The sequence below is a fragment of the Gossypium hirsutum genome, chromosome A03, assembly GCF_007990345.1.
Source record: "Gossypium hirsutum isolate 1008001.06 chromosome A03, Gossypium_hirsutum_v2.1, whole genome shotgun sequence".
Taxonomy (NCBI): Eukaryota; Viridiplantae; Streptophyta; class Magnoliopsida; order Malvales; family Malvaceae; genus Gossypium; species Gossypium hirsutum.
The window spans coordinates 1,906,372-1,922,861 of record NC_053426.1 but is presented as its reverse complement, the minus strand read 5'-3'; the positions used below and the strand labels follow the sequence as shown (position 1 = coordinate 1,922,861).

At 30.0% G+C, this 16,490-nt stretch overlaps 1 protein-coding gene across 1 annotated transcript; it reads right to left on the bottom strand.

The window, feature by feature from the left end:
- Positions 1–10,275: 10,275 nt before the first annotated feature.
- Positions 10,276–14,430, bottom strand: LOC107920453 (protein NRT1/ PTR FAMILY 6.3). Its single transcript, XM_016850186.2, has 4 exons — positions 14,229–14,430; positions 13,914–14,131; positions 13,246–13,817; positions 10,276–11,284 (listed from the first exon to the last, which is right to left on the bottom strand). The coding sequence occupies exons 1-4, from the start codon at positions 14,338–14,340 to the stop codon at positions 10,429–10,431; spliced, it is 1,758 nt and encodes a 585-aa protein (XP_016705675.2). The 5' UTR covers positions 14,341–14,430; the 3' UTR covers positions 10,276–10,428.
- Between the last annotated feature and the right edge of the window lie 2,060 nt (positions 14,431–16,490).

Below are 16,490 nucleotides of genomic sequence, written 5' to 3'. Positions count from 1 at the left end.
AATTCCTTTATTGATTGAAAGCCAACAAATAAAGGGTAAGGAACAATTTAGTCATTTTCAAATTAAATAGAATAATTTATTCTTTTACATTATTCGAAATTGACTAAATTAGAATAATTAAAGATGGTGTCACCAAAAGAAAAAACAAATATAGCTTTAGAAATCACCATGTGTGAATCCACAACTGATTTGAATTTTAAAAAAAATTAATGAAAATAAAAATTTAAAAATGATATAATATTAATAAAAATATTAAATATTTTAAAAATTCACAAAATTAGAAAAATAAAAAGACCCCAAAACTTAAAAAAAAATTCTTTAAAATTTAATAAAAAAATCAAAAACTGTATAGAAACTTTCAAAAAATTTAAAACTATAATATTAAAAAAATACTTAAAAACTTCAAAATCTTATAAAATATTCAAAAAGAATTCCAAAATTTTGGAAAAAAAATTACAAAATTCTTTCAAGTAAAATATCTAAATATTTGTTATTTCTATTTTTTTACAATTTCTTGAAATTTTTAAAATTCCAATTAAAAATTACAAAATTCCATCAAGTAAAATATTAAGTAATTTTTTTTAAAATTTCACCAATTGAAGATTGACATGTGTCCATGTTTTCATAGGCCATATTTTGGAATAAACTAAATTGCTCCTAATTCATTGGTTTATCAACGGAAACAGTTAATATAATTTATAATTGTCTTTATTTGCAAATTTTTGAATAATATGAGGATTAAATTATTATTTTTAATTTGAGAGAGATTAAATTACTTCATACCTTATGATACAAAAACTTTCTTGATATTTATTCCATTATAATTCAATACAATTTTTTAATTGAAATGTAAAATTAAAAATAAAAAAAATTATCCGTATAACACAAATATATATATATATATATCCATATATAAAGTGACATTAAAGTGATCAGATGCTTGAAAATCTCATGCATGAAACTTTGATGTCAATCTATGTTAGAATATGAATTATTGATGGAAAATATATATCAGTTGAAATTTCACATCACACTTTAGAGCCCGTCATCATGTTAGCCTTCATAGTTCATAACTATTAAGGTGATAAAAGTTTCGTTTACTTTTCATTGATTTCCCTGTATAAAGCTCTCGATTCCAAAAGCTTAATTAATAAGTTGATAAAAGGGTAATTTATGATATATTTTTTAAATTTGTAATAATTTAATTAATTAAATAAATGAATTGATTGAACCGATTAAACTAATTAAATAAAAAATTAATGATCTGATGAATTCAATCATTGGTACAATATTAAAATCATGATTATCAGTAATGTAGTAGGAGAATAGTGTTCAATCTATTAAATGGCACTTTAAACACCATTATAGATAACTATCTAAAGGCTAATAGGTGTAGCACGATGTGATTTACAGAATTAATATCCCCAACCTCATTCAACAAATCTAAACATAGAGAAATGACATCATTCCCAATAACATCCCAAAAACTGCAAAGAATAAACCAAGTATTGATCTAAAAGTAAGTGGTAGATACTTCATTGGCAATAAGTTCAGCCCATAGACCTTCATTCATAGGCAAAGTAACACAAGGGGGATGGCATTAATAATTAACTCCAAAGTACCTCCCTTTTGAGTTTGAGACAAGTTTGCAAAAATACCTAATAACAGTATCTTGGATTCCTAACTCTGTCTCAACCTATTAATCCACTACTTTCTTCTCCTTATGGTTGGCTTGTCTATGGAAAAATAGTGTTGTGATCCCTTTCCCTTATCCAACCTATTAAATTACTTCTTTTCCAATGTACCATGCATTTCTGAACACTCAAAACAAAGCTTCCCTATTGAAACTTTTCTTAGTTATCTGCTTATCAACAATCCTTTTTGTTTTTTGACCCTTTTATTGGTGATTCATCCTTTTTGAGAATATCTTCAATATCTATTTCTTTAACATCCGCAAGTAGGAGTTCATTTAGAAGTTTGTTAATCTTGTTTTCCATGTTCAAGAACATCACAACAAACCATAGCACAAAGAAGGGAGACAAATTTCTCAAAATTGACATCTTTCCTTTACTCAAGTAAGAGGGGAACAAAAGCAAGCTTTGAGAAAATTACCAAATTAACAAGGTGAACTTACAGTGGACAAGTTAGGAAAGATAAGACTTTCCACCAATAAAAGTCAACTCGAAGCAAAATAAGGTAACAAATAAAATAGAAGGCCACAAATAAGGAGTTGCTTAAGCACACTCACAAGGGAGTGGCACCCTTATGCTTCCATCAACATTTATGTGTTAATACACATTATCCTACATAATTGTCTAACTATTCTTAACCACCAAAACCACTTGCAAACCACCATAAACACCTTTTGCTTGTCACTACTAATTGAAACTAAACTTTTTATTAGACCTAAAATCGTAGCCAATATGTCTATAATCTTAAGAACTAAGCTTCTTAATGTCGTGATCAACCTACTCTAGTGAAAACTGTAAAAGCCAAGCATCAAAATAGAAGAAAACCATATCGAAAAAGATAAGAAAAAAAAACCATCATACCTTCACACCAAACCCTCATAACATATCACTCCACCATGTCAACTCAATGATGGAGGAGAAACCTTACTACCCTTTCTACCATCGGTGCTACTAATAGACTACTAGGATGTCCGAAATGGTTTTAGGGCAATGTTAAGAGATGCAAACGAGACTATTGTTGTAACACCCTTTACTCGACCCGATCACTGGGTATGGGTACCAAGTGTTACAATTAATCCAAGTTACGAAATTTATCTTTCGAATTTGTTTTAATTATAAACTTAGACAACACTGGATTGTGAACCCACATTTACCATACAATTTATTTCAAAACTGTGATTAACATCTTTCAAAAATCAACTTTAAATAAATTTCCTATTATACAAGTACTTAAAATTTTACAATAATTTTTGCCGTACTAAGCTCAAATATTTACACTTACTACGACTTCAGATTTAATTCCACACCATACGCTAGTTTAATCCCTCGAGACATAGTCTCTAAGAGTGCCTCTCTATATGCATGATACAACTATCACTATATGCATGGTCTTGGTGATGTCTGGCTTGGTCCCTCTATACAATCCCTAAGTCATCCCTTGACCTTACATTCAAGATAAAACACACATAAGTTCGGGTGAACTTAGTGAGATTCTGTGCAGTGTTAGTCATAAAAAACTTTAATTTTTTGGATAAATAAGAATAAGAGTACATAATTAAGACTCCCTCGTTGACATAGAAGATTCTGCAGTTTGACTAGTATGGTTGACGCCCATGCGTTCTCTGTACTAATAGTTGGTGGACATATTGTTGACTTAACCATAGGTGTACTCTTTCAAGCAACTCTTTTCTAGGTTAACCTTGTTTGGCTACATCTCATGCTTCTATTTTACCTTCAGGGCTCAGCTCATCAAAGATAACCAGACATGCAAATATGCGGATTTTCGACTACTAATACTACTACTGGCGAACTTGCAATTGTTTTTGCCATAACAACAAATCCTTACCTTGATCCATTCATTCCACACTGAACTCAATATATATTTACCATATTACCTTGATGATTATCTTCTTTTGACTTAGCCTTTGCATAGACCCTTCTTTAAAAGAAGACTCATTCTAACATCCTCATTTGCTGTATTGATTATGAGATTTGGCAAATACATAAACACCCCATTCTTTGCGGAACTTGTACTCACAAAATAGTCCCGTAGGATTTTTCCACTTTAGACCATTCTACTAAGACACTCCTAATAGTAAATAGTTCTCGACAGACTATCTCTTTTTCAAATTTCCCTTAGCGGACTTCCACATCTGATAGTCCCAAGTGGACTTCGCGGTGCTAAATATCCTTGACAAACAACCTTATATTTAGTTAATTCCTGATGAACTTTCCACCCAAGATAGTCCTTGGCGGACTTCCCTTTTAAGAGAGTCCTTGGCGAACTTCCCACCCTCTTCTGGCAACCTCTTTGCCCCTGAACACTTAGGATTAAACCTTGAAGAATCTATTTGTTACATTATCGCTAATGATGGTTTATACGCCAACTTTGGCAAACTCTTAATGGCATATACTTATTTGCCAATACTTTGAAGGAAATTCCCCTTCTTCTCACAAATACCTACGTTTAAAACCCTTCAACCAATTTCTCCTAGCTTTACATTTTTGGCAGATTCTCTTATCAACATGCTAGCTAGCGTCATGATCATCATGTCAAACTACTCGCCACGTGAGTCATACAATGACTTCTCTTTCTATGCCTTGACAGGTTTCCCTGTTTACTATATTGGCAGACTCAATACCGCCATAAGGCGTACCTTTTTCACAACTGGATCATGCCATGGCTAACCATGGACTTTTGATTCCAAATAACAGTAAACCCTTTTTGAGGTGTCACCCCGAAGAACCAGTAGATAACTGTTAATACGGTGTTGTCCTGAAGGACCAGTAGATAATCGTTAACATGGTGTCACCCCAAAAAACCAGTAGATATCCATTCCACAAGGCTGCCAAAGTCCCTTGAATCCCCTATCAATCCGTCCATTCCTCTATTACGCTAATTTCTTATCTTCACTAACTTGTCAAAATAACTCTCTCTGTACTCCATAACATGTAATACACCACTTATCAATACATCAATTTACAACCATTTGACATTCAGAAAACATTCTTGCAAACATCCATATATTTTCACAACATTATGCATGCATGACATACTCATTCACCATGATCATACACAACCATGGGATTCATATTGAACTCATAGCAGACACACAAGTAAAACATTTCAACACATCAATAACAAAACACCCAATTGGAGTGCAGAAACTCACCTTAAATCCTTCGTCCTCGCCATCTTAGCTTGTCCAAACGCTAGAGCCTCTTTCGTCTTAGCAACTAAGCATGACAACCATATATATATATATCAGTTAAACCAAATGTGTTCAAACCTTAAAACCTCGAATCCATTATTATACAAAAGTTTTTCAGAAATCTTTACTTTTATTTTCCTCTAATGCACTAGTACAGAGAAACTTAGGAGCTTACTAGCTTACTAGATTCTCTACTTTCTAGACTCGAGCCTCACATTTACCGCCCCATGCAAAGCTTTCCTTAAATTTTTCTTCTTTGTAGCAACCGAAGAAGATGATGCAAATGAAAAAAAATATAAACGAAATTGGGAAAAATTTTTCCTTTGCTAAATAAGGCTTATCACCTATATATATAACCCTTCTCGCATAGTCACCAAAGCCCCAATTAAGCCATCCATCGACAATCATTTTGTCTCCCACTAAGGAACCAATCGGTTTCATCCTAGTTGAACCAAAATTAGGTCTCAACTAATTACCAATCAACCACAACAATTTCCAAGTTTTCCAGTAGAGCCTACCAACTTACTATTTTATTCAATTAACTCCTAACTCTCCTTTAAATTCGGGACTTTAATGAAAATCAGGTATGACAATTGTAGCATTAAGGTGTTAAATGGAAATAGATTGTGTGGATAGATTTATCTTAGAGGAGAATGAAATATTGCTTGGTGTTAAGTGGTTTTCGGAATTACATGTTAGGCATGTAGAAATTGAGAGTGATTCTTTAGTTGTCATTAGGTATCTAACAAGCACTAGTGATTTAGTGTCAAGCCTAGGGCACTTAGCAAGTGATCTTAGGTATCTTTGTGCTAGCTTTCGAGTGATTACCTTTAAACATGTTCTTTGGATAAGAATCAATGAGCTCACCACCTAGTTGATTGTTATGATAGGTAATGGTCATAGTCTTATTCGGTTACAACATCCACACATTTGTACTTGTCATTAGTTATGTACTAATAATCTTGATTATGAATAACCTCTATAAATGAACTCTTTTTTCACTTTTTGTCATAGAAGAATGATTTTTTAACAAGACATATTCAACAACTTGATAGGTAACAAAAACTTGAAAAATATTTAAAAATAATTACTAGGATTCAAATCCATAATCTCTAATAACATGTAAATTAGATGACACTTTCTCGAAAAAACTCGATTGATTAAAAAATATTTTTTTTAGCTAACGACCTCTTGTTCTAGTGGCAAAAGTATTTTGTTGGCAAAAAAATAAAAGTCAAGTTCAGGAAAATTGAATAGCATTGCATGTAGACCTATTATTTTGGCAGGTTAGATACTGGGGTGGTCTTTGGATTAAGTAAATCTAAATCAAGTCAATTCGAGTTTTAACTTTTTCATATCATTTTAGGTTTGGGTCAATTTCAATTTCAAGTTGTTTTGAGTTTGAACCATTTAAGTTTGAAGCTTGGATTTTTCAATTTGGTTCATTATGAGTTTATTTTAGGTTATATTTTGTTATTTCGAGTTTTGATAATTTTAAATTATTTATTTGTGCCATTTCAAGTTGAGTTTTATTTATGTTTAGTACATTCAAATTTAAGTTGGATGAATCCAAAAGTATTAATTTTTATAATTAAATTAGATTAGATGAAATCTGAATTTAGATGGATGGTATTGAATTTTCAAATACCAATCAGAATTAATAGGTATAATTGCAGTTCAATGAAACCACCCACCGGATTGCTTCCGAAGACAAACCCACTAATCCATTACAGCCTCAAAAGACAGCAACCCTTAAATTATTAGAAAGAGAAAGGGAAATTTTGGACTAATCTGAAAGATATTTTTTAGCATATGGGACCTCTTTGTAATTAATAATAAAATAATTCAATTGAATCCCAAGGTTGAGACAAAAGCACCACAAATGGGGCAGCATCCAATTTGCTGCCCAACTAGCCGATAAGAGGGAGCAGATAATGTCAAGCAAAGGGTTTCCACGTGATTGCTTGCTTGCAAGTAGCATCGATTCAATTATACCCCTCGCCATATTCCAATCATATGGAATTTTGGGCTGTAATTAATTTTAGGGTAAATTACTCCCAAAGTTATTAAACTATTGGTAAATTTACATTTTGGTCATTCAACTTTAAAAAATTACAAAATAGTCATTGAACTATTCAAAAATTTTCATTTAACTCACTAAAATTTTCAAAAACTTTATTTAAGTTACTGGACTATTAAATTTTTTACTCTTTAAAAAAAGTCTAACTAGCGAGCTCTAAGTGACGATTTGACTATCGGTACGATGAATCAGTACCCATCAATGAGTAGAAGAACATATCTTAAATCTAAGTTGGTTTGATGGCCAGTGTTGGAGATTAGAGAAGAAATCTATTTGAATTTTGATTTAAAGATTCGTGATGTTCAAACCTGTTTAATAAAAAACTAGATTGTATAAGAGAAGTGGAAGGGATTTTTCAATTGATGCAGGTGATGTAAACACAGAAGGCCATACCACAACAATTTTAACATTCCATTAACTTAAGAAAAATCTTCCAAATAGTTCAATGACCGTTTTATAAAATTTTTAAAGTTAAATGATCAAAACGTAAACTTAAATAATAATTTACCTTTAATTTTAAAGCATTTTTAAGAGAAAAGGAAACAGCACCATGTCGTGGATTTTTGTGCTGTCATTCTGCATATTTGAGAGAATCATGCAAGTTGATGAGGTCGATGGATATGATTAGACAAATACCATAATCTCCATTACTTAAAAAACAATAATTTGAAGGTTTTAACAATCTTTTTAATTTAACTTTGATTCTCTGACAAAAAGAATATCCAAATATTTCTCACTTTTGAGATCAACCAAAGGCCATTCCTTGCTAACTGTTACACGTTCACGAACATGTTCCCGACCTCGTTGTTTGCAATGTTTCATTTGATTCTACTTGTAAACAAATTCCCAATCAAAAGAATCATGTATTCTTGTGGAAAAAATTATATTACTCTTATTTTTAGATCTAACAACAATACTAACTAAACTAAGTGTTCAGTAACGTTATCTATTAGATTTTGGATTGTTTGTGATTTACTAATTTTTATATTATCAATTGAATTTAATTGTTTTGAAAGTTTATAAGTACAATACAAATACAATTAAAGTATAAATATAAATATATATCTTTGTAATCTATGAATCAAATTATTATAGTATAAATGGATTAATAATTGGAGCAAAAATCAAACTATTATAGTACAAATAAACTACTAATTAATTATCTGGATTAAAATTCACACATAACAACAACATATGATAGGACTGAGAGACTCATATATTTAATTACATATAGTAGATATTAAACTTAGATGCTTAAAACTTAAGATTTTCACTTTTACCAATTGTGTCAAGATTTCATTTTTAAATTAAATGAGTTAAATTATTTAATGGTTTTAATAGGTAAGATTGTAGGTTTAGTTTTCATTGTTGGGCTTGACTGTATTTTAAAAATACTAAATTTTGATTCTCTCTTTTTTTCTATGTGATTTTGAACATGACAAATCAATATTTATAATGTTTAGATGTTTAAAATTTTACCCCTCTACAAAATTAAATGCACAAGACCAAAGAGCTCTCACTTACGAATTTAACTAAAATTAGATGGAACTTATTAATTGATTTTATCCTATCTTGATTTGTTTGTTTGTGATATTAGCTAGAGAGTAAATGTATTATGGAGGTCTTTATATTGAGAGTCGAATTGTATTTTGATCATTCTATTAAAAAAATAGATAAATTAGTTTCTACATGTTGAATTAAAGAGTAAGCGAGTCATTTTGTTAAAAATTTCTTTCATTATTAGTATTAAAACCTAATCCCTGTACATTAACATGAGGTACACGTAGTACGTCACATATAACTATTTGGTTATTCCGTCAATCACACTAGTTTTTAATAGTAGAAATAGATTAAGTTTTAATTAAAAAAATCAATTTATTCTTTGATCTGACCTACATAAATTAATTTATCATTTCTTAAATAAAAAAAATAAAATGCAATTAAACCCGATACATGTTTTACCTATATTAGAGTTAACAATCTTGAGCAATTCATTCGTTTGATGTAAAACGTTAAACATCATGATTTAATTAATTGTTTTGGCTTACAAATTGATGTTAAACTATTACCCCCAATGGGGGTTCACGGATTGATTAATTTTTCATATTTTGACAATTTTTACTCATAATATTGAGCCTCGGGTCAAAGCTAGTGCTCTATTTTTCAATGTCCATTTCCCTAAAATCACTTGAAATCATATGGTGGATGGCACATGAAATTTTATTACTCTATTAATATGCTGATTAATCAATAATGCGTTTAATAATAGCTAAGCAACAACCAAAACCATTCACATGACAAAAGCTTTTTGCCTTTTCAAAGATGACGGTGACAGTAGTTTCTTTGCAAACAAAAACACACACAAGCCAAATTCAATTACCAATTCTAGGCCGAACCCAAAACCTAGGATTGAAAAAAAAAAATCTGTAAAATCGAAAATCTATTGAAATAATTTTTTATTTTGTTTTATTCGATTATTACTAAAATTTATTTAATTTATTCTATTTTTATGCAATATTTACTTTTAGTTATAATTTTTCTTAAAATTTTAAATTGAAAAATATATATTTAAACACATTTATTCTTTTGATCACTGCAATAACAACAATATTAATAAAGTTAAAAGCTCATGATTATAATTTTTATTGAACATTAAATTCATTATAGATTATTATTATATCTATTTCTTTTATATAAGCTTAAAATTATTTATAGCCTCTCTTCAATTCTTAAATAAAAAAAACTCAAAATTTTTTATATTAACAAAACTACCGATACTAATTAAATTAAGACTCACTTTACTATGAAAATTAAATTTTAAAAACCCGATCAACGAAAGAGATTCATCACGTTCTTTTTCCCCTTTTATTAGTCACCTTTACCGACATTAGAATTTGCTAGTCTTTGCATAGTAGGTGCAATGTCTTTACTTCTTTTTCCGAAGTATAAGGTGCCAATTCGTCAACTTTCATATCAATTGTCTTTTTGACATCATAGTACCAAATTGCTCCTTGAAACCTTGATTCGATGATTATAGGCTTGTTAACAGGTGTAGCTGGATTAATAATTGATTATATGATTTTGGTTAAAATTATTGTGTGAGTCAAACGAGTCATTTGATTTAATCTATTCAAAATTTATATTCGAATCAAAATTTGCAGATATAATTTTACAAATTAAATAATTTTATGTGTGGTCAGCTTGATTTTTGATATTCAACATATATCATTGTTAGAAAGTTGAAATTTTCAACATTTTTTGCTAATCATAAAAAGGAAAGAAACTCTCATAATTTTTGCTTGGAATTCTACTTTTGCTAATTCCTTTCCCATATTCTTTTTGTACATCAAAAAGGGAGGTCAAACTTATTGAAAGCTCGAAGGACTTGGCAACTAATTATACAAAGTTACATAAACACAAAATCTTAAATGAAAATTACTTTCGTTTAATGGAAAGCAGTTTCTGATTCTTCCAATTCAATCCCTTCATCAGCAAGTCTCTTATCCTTATACACATACCATTTAGCAAAAACCAGGTAAATCGCCAAATTCAAACAACTCAAAATTGCTAAAAGCCAATAGAAATCATAGAGTCTCCCTTGGTTCAAATTATCTGGCAGCCATGGATGCTTGTTTCCAGTCACCTTATGAACTATAGTAACTAATAATGAACTAACGAAAAACCCTAATGAAAGTGTACTTAAAAATAAACCCGTACTCATTGTTTTCATCCCTTTTGGGCACTCCCTTAAGAAAAAATCAAGTTGTCCTATGTATGTAAAGGCTTCACCAGCGCCTACAAGCAAAAATTGAGGGACCAACCAAAAGACACTTAATGGGATTTGAGCGGTTGGGTTATTCGCAAGACCATTCGTAGTTGCTGCTCTCAATCGTTTTATTTCGGTCAATGCTGCTGCTACCATTGCTATAATGGATAAAACTAAACCAACAGCGATCCTTTGTAAAGGGGTTAACCCTTGTGGGTTTTTAAGTAATTTTCTAGCGATTGGAACGATGAGCCTGTCGTAAATCGGAACTGTCAAGAGAATGCTTCCGACGAAGAATACGGTGAGTGACGCTGGTGGGATTTGAAATTTCCCTATGTGACGGTTCATGGTTGTGGCTTGTGATACTGAAAATGTTGTCATTTGGGCATATACGGTCCAAAATATTACAGTGGTTGCCCATATGGGTAACATCCTTAGTACCAATTTCACTTCTTCAACATCTGTTAATGTAGCCAAGTTCCATTTATTTGCCTCATTAAGAGATGGGTCCTTGATAGCTGCCCTATCCAAGAAACTGTATATAGACAATTTGAAACCAATGAAAAAATAATCAGCCAATACAAAAAAGAAAAAAACAAAAAAAAAGGGTTCTTATCAACTTTATCAATTATTACACAACCAGCCGGAATTGATCAATTATTTCCCATTTCCAACCAAACACGTTTAGAAAATTTTATTTTTCAGATATCATGAAATGTCATTGTTTCTTGTCATTTGGGTTTGATTTTGATTGTTGAAGACTTAAAAGCTTCATTACTAGTCTCATTAAAATGGTGAGGAAACGTGTATGTTTGGCTATGGAAATAAACCTACAAAAATCAAGAAATTTTCTTGATAGACCAAATCAAGAATTAATTGTATAACATATAATATGTTTATAACATGTAAAAGTATTGTGGATTCGTGACATGTTATATGTTATTTTTTTGTTATTTTATTAACTACATCAATTTTTAATTGTATAAATGTGTGAAATTTTTAATAGAAATAACTAATTTACTCTTTGATTTAATGTATAAAAATTATTAATTTTTTTATTGTTTATTATTTTTAGTTTAATGTGAGAAATAAAAAAAAGTGTGATGGAAGGCAAATGAACAGGTTTCGGACAACTAAAGCCAACGTGTCTTTAAAGTATTTTAACTGGGGAAGGTTTATTGGTAAGGATTAATTGGGGGACAGTCTGGCTTAATGTCCCGTGATCTCTTTTTTATTTTATATAATCGTATGTCTTCAATAGTTGTACGAGATTAAGTTGAAGTGATATTTAAGTAAATTCATTTCATCAATAATGATATATTTTTCATGATATAAAATTTATTGTCTGTTTTTTGGATATGAAACATGACACACAAATATGTTTTCCAAAGTAAAAGTTTTATAAATATTTTTGTATTAAGAATTAAGTTAAATTATATTTTTTATTTAAAAATTAATAAATTGTTTATATACGTTAAATTAAAGAGTAAATAAGATCTTTTGGTTAAAATTTTCAATTATTTCAACAAAATAATTAAATAATTACATATAGTATATCACATGTACCACATGTTGATGTACAATGACTAATTTTTAACAATAAAAATAGATAAAATTTTTAATTAAAAAAATTTTCTACTCCTTAATCTAACTTACATTGACTATTTATCCAATTAATTGTCACCTAATTTGGATTCATGAATGAGACTATAAAGTATCCTGAGCAGGTTGGGGGGGGGGATTGAGATAGGGTTGTCATTTATATATCCACAAACCCTATGAAATTTCAATAATTCTACTCTTTGATTGATTTCATATACCCAACTGATTGAGGATAATCTATCATATTGGACCCTACCATAAGGTAGATGCTTGCCACCTAATTTTATTTTGGGAACATTAACATTAATGCTACTATTAATTAACTATAATATTTTGAATCTTTATCATATTCCATTACTTTGTAATCTTATTATTAGTGGTCCCCATTCCCCTAATCCTTGGTTCACTACTCTATGCATTATGCTACTCTATCTTTTAGATACGTTACCCTAAATAGATTCAATGTTGAAAATCATTAACTTAATCTTTAGTCTTTTCATTATTTAGCATCCCTTTGGATGCATGGTGGAAAGGTATAGGTTGATTAATTGTAGTGTTTTTAGTATTACGTTAAAAAAATTATTTGTTTGTATGAAAAGAAAGATTAATAAAAAAGTATTTAATTATTCCCATATATATACTCAACTTTATGTATGTTTTTTTAATTATTTTTAATAAAAGTATTATGGAAAGTGTTATATTAAAAATCAGATTATATTTTATTTTTTATATGCAAAAAATAGACATATTATTCTTTTTAGGTTAGATTACAAAATAAACTCCTTTTACGTTATTTTTTTTTCTTTTCCTTTTTAATGAATCCTTCGTCAAATAACATATGGTATCTGTTAATCAACATGAACTGTTAAACGAGTTTTTAAATAGAAGACTAACCGGAACTGTTTGGTGTGGGGCAATTTTTGTTTCTTCTTCATCTTCAACCCCTCAGCTGCATCATCAATATTGAAAAGCAACGATGGATCCAATGGCAACTCCAAATGCTTCTTTTTCCAGGCAGCTACGAACACTGTAGCAATTTGGGTCAATGGGCTCCCCACCAGTTTCTTAAACCGGTACCTCTTTGTACCCGATAGAAACACCACTAACCCTATCACAATAGCACAAGCACAAATGCCATAGCCCCATTCACGTCCTAAATTGTCTTGGATGTAAACCAAAATGGTCACTGAACCAAGTGAACCTATGTTTATGAAGAAAAAGAACCAATTGAAGAAGTTGGTCATCTGGGATTTTTCTTCGGGGTCCGAATCATCGAATTGATCGGATCCAAACCCGGAAACACTCGATTTTAGACCCCCAGTCCCAAGAGCTGTAAGGTAAAGGGCTAAGTAAAGAACAGTGAGTTGGATGCCACTTGCTGGGGTACATATTGTGGCGTTGTCCCTTGTGCATTTTGGTGGCCTTAGGCTTGGGATTATTGTTGAGATTGTCAAGACGGTTACACCCTGCGTACATAATTCATACGATACTAATACTTTAAATAATTGAACTTATAATTGTTTTGCTTCACTTGTAAAGTAAAATGATGATAATGATCTTACTGTTGCTTGAACGGTGGCGAAGATTCCGATGGTGAGGTACCTTCCAAGGAATGTATCGGCGATGAAACCACCGAGTAAACAAAGCATGAAAGATGTGCCGAGGAAGTTGGTGACGGTGGTGGCCGAGGTAGCATTGCCTAAATGCATGGTTTCCGTTAAGTACGTCACTAAGTTAACAGCTATACCTAAAGTTGTTAACCTCTCACATGCTTCCACACCTGTGAGAAAAAGACAATTACAAATTGTTTGTTAGTTTATTGTCTAAAACTAAAGCCATAAAAAGACTCAAATGAACGATGATGATGAAAGATGAACCTAGAATCATGGCGGCGCTGGTCCAGCCACCGGTGGTGGACCTCTCGGCGGGATGGCCCTTATAGTCCCAAGCATCGGGGAGGGTTTTCCCTTGTGTTATAGGGAGGGACATTGGTTTATAAATAAGGTGAAAATGGGTTGAAGATCAAAGGAGAGAAAAAGAGAGTGGTGGTGGTGATGGTGGCACAATGAGAGCAAAGGGTGGTGGTAGGTGTATTTATAGTAACAAGTGAACATTGAAGAGGCTTTAATTAATTAGACACGGATTACAAACTACTCAAAATTGCATTTAATAAAATATTCTTTTCATGAAATTAATATAAAACTTTTTCATGTATGTGAACTTTAACCTCAATCCAAAAAACTAATCTATTAATTAATATAAATTTGAACATGAATTTGATGTAATAACTTAATCTATTCAATCTGAATTTGAAAATAAAACGAATTAAAAACTATTTAACTCGAAATAATCTAAAATCGAAATAACCCAAAGTTTAAATTAATTTTATTGAAAACTTCGATTAATTTAAACTAAAATAAATTAAATCCAAAACAATAAAAAAAAACCCAAATATGATTGAAAGCTTAATAGTCTAAATTCAAAAATAATCCCATCCCTCTCTAAAAGAAATTACAAGATTAAAATATGTTATTAGTCTTTGAACTTTTACAAAATTTGAGAGTTTAGTATGTATAATTAAAAAATTCAAATTCTATTTTTTATTTAAAAATTTCAATCCAAACATTAAAACGGTAAGTATTTTTAATTAAAATTTATCAATTTAATTTAACTATTCTCATATTACGAAGTAAAATTTTTAAGTTGAAAAAGGAAGAATTCCCAGCAACAAATTTTAATCAAATTCTAATGTAAATTTCCTTTTCTTTATCTTCTTGAATTCTATTGCTAATAATACTTGGCTGATTAATTGTGTTTAGATGAGATGAAATCCCATTTAGGAGGAAATGACAGCTCTACCCTACATTATAGACTTTTGTAGGACCATGTTTGTATCAATGATTGGTAATTATATAAACTTCCATCAACACTTGGGAAGTTGAAATTTGGAAACCATGGTTAAGAAATAAATTAAGGTGAGTTGAGGGGATTTTCTAAGAGGTAACCCTTCATTATTTGTGTCCACGTCATCTTATCTAGAAATTTGAGTTTTTATTTTAAAATAAAATTTTAAAGCATTGAATAATAATATATTTTGAAAAAAAAATATAATACTTACTTTATTTTAAATATATAATTTTTATTTTTAATTTTATTTATCGTTATAATACTGAAAAAAAGATGATAAAGTTTAAATCTGTATTATTTAAGAATCCGACAAAAGTTTAATCTTGGTTTTATTTAAACGAATGAATTAATAAAAAATGGTTATTTAATTTTAAGTATTTTACATTATAAATATATTTTTGAAGTTTTGCATTATAAATATTAATAAAATCTAAATCTTCTCCTCCTAGCCACGAAATAAAGTAATTTTTTTCCTCTTGCTCTCTAACAACAAGCATTTGTACTTGCATGGAAGTTGGTATACGATCATTTTAACTTAATAGTTAGTATAAATGCTATTAATTATAATAATAATTTTGCATCTACTCCTTAATTTGCTAGTCTTTTTCCCTTTTTTTTTTGTGGGAATTAACCTAGCACACCAAAAGTTTGAAAGCCTTGATGTCCACATGAATATAATGTTTTCAATTGTTTTCCAAGGTACTAAAAGTAGAAAATTAGAACTCAACAACTATAAATTAATTGTCTAAGGTTTCTTCTTTTTATTTTTTATTTAAAAAAATTGAAAAAAAATTAAATACCAAATCACTCATATTTTCTGGCCTATCAATATTATAATTATTAAAAAAGCAATCACACTAAAAGCAACATTTATTTTTTATCACCTATTCCCTAATAATATGAACACCTCCCAATTTTCTAACCACTTAGGGATGAAAAAGCACTTTCCTTCTTTCATTAATAGAAATACAAAAGTCAAAGTGAAATTTTCTTTATACATTTTTTTTTAGTAAACCAACCATATAGTCGCAGGGGCGGAGTTAAGGGGGTTGGCAGTGGTCCCGACCCCTCTTAAAATAAAAAATTTTACCTTTAGTCTTTTTATAATTTTAAAAAATTTAAATTAGTATATGATAAATTACACTTTGACCCCAAGAATGAGAAAAAAATTAATTTAATTTTTTAAAAATTATAAAGATATAGACTATTAAAATAATAAAATTTCACTTTTG